Raw genomic sequence first — 9,942 nt, 5'->3', positions numbered from 1 at the left:
GCGCTGATGCGAGGTGCAGGTACGCAGCACCCCAGAAATACAAAACCATGCTACAAGTCTTATCTGTGATGTAAAACTATGGTAAAAAATGTCATCTGCACAAGAAAATGAACTCACAAAGGTGCCATCAAATAATTCATTTTAGACTGCTGTACTTTAATTTGTATTTTTCTACCTGAAATCTTTCACACAATTCAGTCAAATGTCAGAAGCCTGAACGTACAGTGATTGATGGGATTAAAACCAGTCCTTCTAAATCCAACCTGGTAGGAAAAGGCAGAAGCCCCTTTTCAGGAAAGGTGTCTTAAAGCAAAACTACTCAAGTTTTACTCCAGCACCTTGATGAGCTGTACTGGTTCCTATCAGAGCACGTGATGGCAATATTGCACAACATTGAAGAACCACAGGTTATTTATAAACATCATACTGAAATATTGCTATATACTTATTTATAAACTAGTGTGTTTTGATGAAACACATTAGTTTATAATGAAAATTAAGTAAGTTTAGAAGTCGCCTGTATCAAGTTGCAAAACTTAACTTGCTGTTGAGGCCCTGTCTTTAAACCAAGTCACAATGTGAGTCACAGAAGACATGGTCAGATCCCTTTTTCAGTGGTGGTTTTCAAAACAGCTGCCAGCTTGGCACAGGTTTTATTCAAAAACATCAAAGAGGAACCAGTACTTTTCCACACTTAACCCTACAAATCCGTACAGGCTGTAAGGAAGCTGCAGTCTCCCCATAGTAAGTTACTCTGCATGCAGAGCTGTTACCTCTTCATTCTGACAGCTCCAAGCACCACTGGCACATGTCCCCCTTTCAAAGAGAACCTGTTAAAATACAGCTTTTCTGTTACTGCAGGTTATAACCAAAGCTAAATAAATCCCACTTCATCCTTCTCTGCTAAAGTCAGACAACAGCAAGAACTTGCACTGGCAGCAAAGGAAGGAAGTTCACGCAGGTTCACACAAATGGTTTCATTACAAATTTATTTCTTTAAACATGGCCACTTTGAGATTAATGATACTACTCCAGGGAACATGAAAGAATAATAAAACAACTTCATTTTAGAAGGGAAACAATCAGGTAAGTCAGGATTTGCTTTTCAAACAGTAAAAGGCCAAGCTCCAAGAGGCAATCAATTCTGGCATACGAGGACTAGTATTTTCAGATCCAGAAGTTGGCTTAGTTTTACAGTGGAAGCTGACTGCAACCTTAGCTACCTCTCCATAACGCTGGACGGTCGTAACTCAAATGTACAGGAGCATGATGTGAAAAGAGGGTTTTTTTTATTAATTAAAAGTTAACAGCAACAGGCACATATTAAAATGAATATGGCAAAGCCTTTACAAATGGCTTTACGCTGAAGCTCGCTCCCAAAAATGGCTGTTGCAACAAACTGTAAACAGAATTAATAATAAACAGTCTTTTACAATAATAACAGGGAAATACAAATGAACTAAAAGAAAGCACCAGTTTCTCAAACTAGATTACAGTTGTGCTTACGGTACTTAAACCAATGTAAAACAAATTACAAAAATGGAATGTTTTAAGTTTAAAATTAGTCCTTTAATTTTGCCCTAAAAAACATTTTCTCCTTTTCCCATCGAGACCCCATTATCGTGGGTAATGTTTCAGTAGAGGGAGGAATACGTAAACAATGCACTTTTTTTTTTTTCATTATCATTATTATTATTTTTCAAATCAAAAACAAATTTGGTCACTTAGCTTTGTGCATAGTTTAAGGCATCTGTAGCAATTTGTTACAGTTTCCTCCCCAATGTGGCTGTTCATGAAATTGTCACATTCTAAAAGAATAAATTAAGAAAGAAAAGAAAGAGGAAAAAAAGGAAAGACAAAATAAAGAACAAAATAAGAATGCTGCCGTTCAAACCCTTCCCGGACCCCTCCCGCCCTCCCCCGTCCCAAACATACTCACACACACGCACACATACACACACGCTGCAGCGAAAGGGGCATTTGTACCCTTGTTCTGAAGGACACGCTTCCCATCCCACTTTTATTTCAGATTGGCAAATACCCTGAGCTGGTTATGGTGTTTTAGACATTCCACCTTTTTTCTTGCATGTGCAGTTCAAGTGTACATGAGTGAAAACAACATGCGATGTTCCCACTGCAGAATCGCAATGCAGTTCGGACGCTTCCCCTCCCACCCTCCACCCCCCCTTCCCATCCCTTCCCTTCCCTTCCCAGATTCAGAAGTGTTTTCCGCCGTTAAAAAAACTTGCATTCCCATATAGCACTGGAGGAAAGCTTGGCTGTGCTCTATGATGAATGCTCAGTTCCCAGTGCACAAACAAAATCATGGCAAATGGGAGGCTTTTCTGCATCCAAAGAAACAAGAGCTGCAGTCTCCACTTTGATCTTTTTCCTTTAAAAAAGCAAAAAAAAAAACCCAAACCCCCAAGTCAAGTGGTTCCTTCACAGCCATACGCAAAGGTTAAGTCTAGAACCGATAGTTTCAGAGTACATTTGTAAACATCAAGTCTTGCCAGAGGCAGCAGAGGATGGGCACTTCACATTTCCGTATTAAAACAGGGACTGAGTGGAAGGTATGCTTTGAACACATTTACCCAAGTCTTGCTAAATTCCAAGAAAGTGGAACAATCCGTCTCAAGTCTTAGATTTGAAGAGCGTATTCCAAGTATCACAAAAAAGAAACAAACAACCCCAAAGCCATGTGGCACAACGAAGTTTTCGTACTGTTTCTCCGAGGCTCAGTCACTGCTGTGCTTTGCATATTCAAGGTTCCGAACGAAAACCAACTGAGGCGTATGCATATTGCTCTGTGTTCAGATCTTGCAGGTTAAAAAAATTCTGATTCAAATGGTCTGTGTCAAAGGAAAACTTGGAAATAAATAATGCTGGCATCGGTTTATCATCTTACCAAAGCCTTGGGCTGGCAAGTATCTCCTTTAATCCAACCGCGCAGATACTAAGAGAAGAAAGAGGCAGTTTTGTCATGAAGATTGAGGTCAGGACAGTCGAGGTTCCTGAGGTAACATGTCTGAGTCCATTTCCTCAAAAGTGGGGTCAACATCGTCACCGCTGCCAGTCTGTTCCCTCTGCACCCCCTTCCAGCTAGCCTTGTTCAGTCCCAGGTGGCCAAGCATCGTCTGCGACAGCCTCGTGTTGGAAAAGCGGGCCCATTCCCCAAACAGTGGTTCCACCAAGTAGGTCATAAACCCTTTGAAAACAAGCAAACAGAGCCAGGTGAAAAACAAAACAAACAAACAAAACGGAGAAAAAGAGAAACTAAAATACTCAAACCTAATATTTTAAATAATATTTAGTAGCAAATAATTCACAGTGTGTCAGACCACTCTTCTCCACCATGCATTTAAAAGTTATCTTTACAAAATAATCTCTCAGAAGGTGTAAGTTTTTACTAGTCAGTCATATTATCGTATTATCATAGAATAGTTTGGGTTGGAAGGGACCTTCAAAGGTCATTTAGTCCAACCCCCCTGCAGTGAGCAGGGACATCTTGACCTAGATCAGGTTGTCCAGAACCACAATGGATTACAAATCAGCCTCCTTTCTCTCACAACAATGACCAAATAAAGAAAAATACTGGAGAATATTGAGGGGGGAGAACCTCAACATCAGCAACTAAGTCACACTAATTTAGAAAACCTAAATTTCTAGAAGAAAGATGTTATAACAAATTGCCCCACAGTCAGTCTGAGCTATATCAGATGGGAAAAAAAATTCTTTTCACAGTATTAGGCTGACTTAAAAATACAAATCATAAAAATTTTTTAAACAAAAAGGCCACAACACATTAACACACAAACATTTATAGACACATTTCTGTATGTATTTATAGTGTCTATTTCCGTGAACCAAAAATTCAATGGTAAGACAACCCAACATTGAACCTGTCAACTACAGAAATGTCCAATTTCCTAACACCCTTAAATTAAAACAGTGCAGCTGATTGAACAGGTCAAGTTTTGCCTCTAATTTAGAGCACTAATTTGCACCATGTTTGTGGCTAAATTTATTCTTTATGTTTTTAAGTGAGTCTTATTCAATCCACATAAACAACTTTATTAAAAATAACGATAAGAAGTCATTTTACTATTTTATATCCAAATCAAGCTCAGGCTCCAGGCCCGGCAGTGCAGCCCCTTTCATACACACTCAATTCAAGGGAGAAACGTTACATAGCAAACTAGAAAAAACCTGCTCTTTGTAACAACTGCTGCCACAGACCCACGAGGAGGTACAGCTTTTAGGGAATGTATCTAAGAGGTACTTTATTCAAATTGCATTCTGAAAGAAATCTACCAAAACACATCAAACTGCAGTTACCAATCTGGATGTTGGCGATAGTTTCCGTCTGTCGGTCACAAAGTGGACTCACACCCAAGTGATACTTTTTTTCAATATCTCCTAAGCAAACAGAAGTATAATACAAACCATTAAGTCATCACATCCAGACCCAAACAGAGCCAAACACTCACAGAGATGAGTTCTGCAAGTTGGTTAACAGGGATGGTATCTTGCAGCTGGTTGAATGTATTTATTTCTCTCACTCATCTCCCCAAAAAAACAAGTAGGACTGTCAATCAGGCTAACAGTATTTTGTATTTGTCATCAAAAAAAAAAACCCCATCAAATCACAGGTTTCCTGAAGGGTTAACAAACTTCCTTCCAAAACCTCCTAGACTGTCAAAGAAATGACAAATTAAAATCTTCCCTTAGCAATATGGAACAGCTTAGTCCTCAGAAACGTCTTACTAAAGCCAATTTGTTGTTCTGCTTCCCCATCACCTTTATCTAAGAATAAGCTTCACATGATTAGCACCAAAAAATGCAGTCTGTTCCCCATTTGACGCATCTATGCACAAATTAGCAGGTCTCAAGTCAGCTAAACTAGCCTTAAGAAGGGAGAAGCACGCTGTATTATTTAAAAAATTAATAATCATGGAGAAAGTTCACTCCATTTGTCAATTAAAAGCTTTATTAACTGCTTACATAAGGAAGTAGCCTTAACTGCACAGTAACTAAACATCTCCTCTATAGCTCTCTGCTTACCAACAGGCCTCACGGCTCAAGTTTAAATATTGAAGACACATGATGAATATAACTTTGTAAATTACTGAAACTACTGGGTAAATGTGAAGTGAGCGTAATTATTCCCCTGAAGCACCTTTCAGGCTGAGGGACCTATTGCATCACCCATTCTAGGTTCAGATTCCAAGCAGACTCTTTGTTGGGTTTTAGTAACACTGACCTTTTGCAAGACGTACAACCCATGAAATAAAAGAAAAATCCCACACTGTAAATCTCTACTAGTCCTAAATATAAATCCTTTTATTTGCAAGCAGCTATGACTCACAGTTGGTCTCTCCAGAGTATAAATACATTATGTACCAAGAGATACTTCTACTCTTACTTGCCTTGGTGGAAGAACTCCTCTGTCACTTTTTCACTCCACTGCTTACTCAGCTCCCACGTCCGACATGGATTACAAATATCAGCACACTTCAAAGCCATCTAGTATGTTAACATACAGCATTAGATCACCATTCCCTCCAACAGAAGCATCTGTAATTATTTATGTCCTGACAGCAGATTATTTTAAGTTTTGTGAATAACAAACCTACCTACCATTTGTGCTTCTCTGCAAAGTTATGTTCTGTAATCATGTTTAAAAAACGCTCAGGGAACTATCAGATCTCATGATCGTCTCTGAGTAATATGGAAATTCAGACAAGTCAAAGTATTTTGGGGGCACTATATTTAGTATACTCACTAGTACAGGAGACAAGAAATTCAGAGAGACAAAGTAAGCAAACTGTATTTTCTATTTCTGGCTCCAAAGTTCACGTTTTTAGTAATGGTTTGCACAGGACAGAACTCATCTGTTTGTCCACTTTCTTTTATAGCCCATGATATGAACCTAATACTAAACATTTCTATAAACCTAAAAAGACTTGCAAGGCTTTTGCTTTTAAAGTCTGCTAAACCTCTCTCTAGCACAGTTGAAACTGATTCACAACAGTAATGCCTTCCTTTCCTGAAATATGTTCTGACAAAGCATTTCACAGTTCTGAGACTGCACTGGAGTCCTCAGAACAACTAACTCTTGTCTTGGAAACAGCTCTCCTTGCTTTTGCAGCTCAAAGTTACCAGACTTACCAACACACAACATCACTTGGGAGAATTGCTGGGAGTGGGGAAGATTGAAGGGGAGGGAACAACCTTTCTGTAATGCAACAAAATGACTAAAAGGTATTTCTACTTCATTTTGAGAGGAGGAGACAGCCTGGCAGAAGCAATACTTAACATTTTAATTAAATGATTTTTGACACTAAAATGCTGGTTTCAAAAATATTACCAAAAAGATCACCTGTAAAATGAAGTGACGATGGTTCGGATTCTCTAAACATAGGTCTCCTCTATCCAGATGGGATCGGAACATGGACAGATACTCATTTTGCTGACTGATGTCTGTAGCAAGAATGAGATCACCTATCTGACTTTCCATCAGCTGCCTGCAATTAGTGATACGAAACATTTAAAAAAGCATAACAATTAAGAACAGCCATCACTAGTTTTACATGTCTTTTTATCACATTCTTTATTTGTTGTTATACAAATACGCACATTTGTATTTGTACTATAATCAGCCTTTTCACTGAACTCTTTGTAGTTGTTGTCCCTCTCTGAAAAATTCCTACAACATCCATAGAAATAGCAGGATGTTTCAGTAGCAGCATTCAGAAAGACTAAAGCAGTTTTTAGCCCCCTCTCCCCCCCTCCTTTTTTTGCCTTAAAAACGCACAAGCCAATTGTTTAAAGCTTATTTCTTCTTCAACTAGGTGAAGAGGGTCTATTTTAAACTAACGTTGTGGTGGCAGAATGAGAAAAGGCTGCCAAGTTTAATCTGAACAGGTGCTCGACTATATGAATACAAATCTTCAGTGTGCTTACAGTAAATGTTATTTTCCAAAGATCACATTGCACCACGAACTGCTCTACTCCAACAGCATGGTATCCCATGGTACCCAACAGCGTGGTATCCACGAATTCTTAAAATAGATCATAATCTACATTTTGTATTCAGAACCACAGTAACTTAGCTTGTTTTGCAAGGCTGTCTTACTTAAGTGACATCTTACTTACATCTTAAATTAATCTGTACTACTTTGTTTAAACATACCTGTTTTCTAATGACATGTGTGCAAATAAACCAGACTCTCTCAGCAACCCCACTGCTGATCTCCAGTGATGGTTCTCTAATACTGAGGTATTCTGCAAATGAAAAGGATATTACAGGTATTAATCAATGACTTTTTCTTAAGAGCTATAGACTTAAGAGCAGTACCAGACAGTTTCATTGGGGTTTGGGGGTGGTGTTTTTCTTTCTTTCACAAATATCTCACAAATCTGTAACACTTTGTTAGCTTGCACATTGGTTTTTTTATCCCAATGACATGGAAAGAATGCCTGGATTAAAACCTACCACTAGCTAAACTGTACTCCGCAGGAATTCTCCAAACCCGGCTTTAACAAAGCAACGGATTTGGTCCTTACCTTATATAAAGTTGCTAAGTAATGGTTTGTTTTAATTAGGAAAGGTTGGTTAACGCCTGGGTGATCCAAATCATGTGTGGCAGCTGCTATTAAACTGAGCAGGACATCCCATGGAGTTAAAGATTTGGAAAGCTGTAAGATAATAATGACAAATGTAATTCTGTTAGCAATGCAAGTATGCCCGTGGAAAAAAAAAAATGCATGGATGTTGCATTTTTGCTTCCTTTTTTGGTAAGTAACAGCCAATAGAAACTCAGAGAATTTTAATAACATAAAACTAATTCCACTGACTTTTCACAGTTATTTCCCCCCCCAAGCTACAAAATTTCAACAACGGTTTAAGCATTTCTCTTTCTGAATAGGAAGATTCAGTCTTTAAAAATGCTGGCGCAGAAAATTCTGCTTTCTGGCTGCTAATGAAGGACTATTCCTAACCAGATCCTGTAAAAGCAGCAGATTCTTAAAATTAGCTCTCCATCTCATTTAGCAAGTCTGTCCGTATGTGTCAATTCTGCTTTAAATACAGACTGTATTTTAAAAACTAGAAAAAACTTTCATCTTTAAAGAAACTAATGCTCTGGAAGACTTTAGAATTGTTCAGAATGGATTTCTACTCTTACATAAAATTCTACTTCAAAGTCTATCAGGCAAAGAACAGAAAGGAAAATCTGCCAAAAAAAAGTATTTTCAAGAAGTATGTGCATGTCAATTAACTCAGCATGAAACTGCAAGGACTTATTTTCACTGCTCACAGCTGTTACTACTTCTGGTTGGGAGGCTTGTGAGTTTAATTGAGTAATTAAACCAGAGAGGACAGTTTTGCCTGCACAAAAGTGACATGCAACAAACACCCTGTGAAGACAGAAGTTTATACTCCTTGTTGCATTCACCATCTATCATGCCTCACGTGCTTATAATATACTTTGGTGCAACAGAACCAGTAGTTGTATGTTACTAAAAATGCAAAGTCTATACTTACATCTGAAGAATTACAAAACTTCCATCACGAGTATTAAATAAAAAATGCTCAGAGCTTCCAAACTGCATACCATAAAAAAAGCTCATCGTGTATCAGCTGCACCAACAATTAAGCTGAGAGCAGCACTGAGAAATTGAGTTGGAGGAGTGGGCAAAGAGCCTCTTAAAACATCCATGGATCACCTCAGAAGCAGAATGAAGAGCTAGGCTATTCAAGAGAATCCCGGATTGGTGATCAGCTGCATCAAGGTAGAGAACTTGTCTCACCTGGCTAAAGAGCACTACAGTTTTCAATTTCATACAGGACAGGGTTTAGCTCTGAAATTGTCTGACATCACTTACAGCAGACTGCCAGCAGTCCACATAGTAAGAAACAAACACTCAACTCCTTAAGGTCTGTCACACTGCCCCTGTACTAGAAAGAAAGGCCAAGAACTCCTGATGTCTTGCAATAAGGCGCCTCTACCAGAAGCATACTATTCATGAACATCAAAGAGAGCAAAGCAAGGGAAACGGTGGTTTCTGGAGGAAAAAAAAAAAAAAACCCAACCACTAACCAAAAAACCCCTACCCCAAATGACAAATACACAGGTTTATTATTGCCAGCTCTGACTCAGACTGCAATTCTATGTAAATGTCTTGGAGCAGAGTACTGCAATCTTAATTCCCTATTCTGGTTCAGCACAAAGTAACACAAAAGATGACGCCAGCTCACAAGAGAGGAAAAAAGAAAAGCATACTACTAAGTGTGAACCCACAGCCCCAGCAACACAGAGAGTAATTCCCTGCCTTTTTGTGTTCAAAAGGTTGTTTTGTTGGGTTTTTATGTTTAGTTGCTTTTAATAAAAAATGTGTGTATATGCCTATATGTGTACATATAATAAAAAATGTGTATATGCACATATATATGCATATACATGTGCATATGTGCACACAATCCATTTACACGCACACACACACATAAAGACATGTATTTCTGCATGTCCATGTGATGTCAAAGCGAGAATGCTCCCTTACCTTGGGCTCTTTTAAGTAACAGTGCATGGCCTGAGTCACATCAGCAGCATGAACTGCATTATGGTAAGGGTTTTGACTGTGATAATCTTCTTGAACCATCACTGCAGGAAAATAACAAATATCCAAATTTAAATAAAATAGCAATTTTTTCATGTACCATTTTATATGTCCTGGTTAGATACAGAAATATGCAATATTGCAAGTTACGTATACATAAAAGTGTCTAAGTCAATAAATCGTCAGTTGAACCACAACATGGGTATAAAAGATTTTTATGTGAAGAAACAGTATTTCCTAAAGGAAATCAACTACATGTAAAGTCATCTCAGAGCAAAAATTAAACAACTTGAAATCAATATATAATCTGAGATACTTTTA

The 9,942-nt window shown here is 38.2% G+C and overlaps 1 protein-coding gene across 4 annotated transcripts in view; it reads right to left on the bottom strand.

Annotated features, from left to right (window-relative positions):
- Positions 1–972: 972 nt before the first annotated feature.
- Positions 973–9,942, bottom strand: part of PDE7A (phosphodiesterase 7A) — a 77,350-nt gene continuing 68,380 nt past the window's right edge. For all 4 annotated transcript variants that reach the window (XM_030495745.1, XM_030495735.1, XM_030495736.1 and 1 more), the window contains 7 exons: positions 9,565–9,665; positions 7,570–7,701; positions 7,196–7,287; positions 6,383–6,527; positions 5,430–5,526; positions 4,339–4,419; positions 973–3,208 (listed from right to left, as the gene is read on the bottom strand). In XM_030495745.1, coding sequence (XP_030351605.1) covers positions 2,997–3,208; positions 4,339–4,419; positions 5,430–5,526; positions 6,383–6,527; positions 7,196–7,287; positions 7,570–7,701; positions 9,565–9,665 — 860 coding nt within the window. In that variant the 3' untranslated portion in view covers positions 973–2,996. The remainder of the gene's footprint in view (positions 3,209–4,338; positions 4,420–5,429; positions 5,527–6,382; positions 6,528–7,195; positions 7,288–7,569; positions 7,702–9,564; positions 9,666–9,942) is intronic.

This window comes from Strigops habroptila, chromosome 1, assembly GCF_004027225.2.
Source record: "Strigops habroptila isolate Jane chromosome 1, bStrHab1.2.pri, whole genome shotgun sequence".
Taxonomy (NCBI): Eukaryota; Metazoa; Chordata; class Aves; order Psittaciformes; family Psittacidae; genus Strigops; species Strigops habroptila.
Note: the sequence above shows the minus strand (reverse complement) of the source record. Positions and strands in the feature narration are given on the sequence as shown.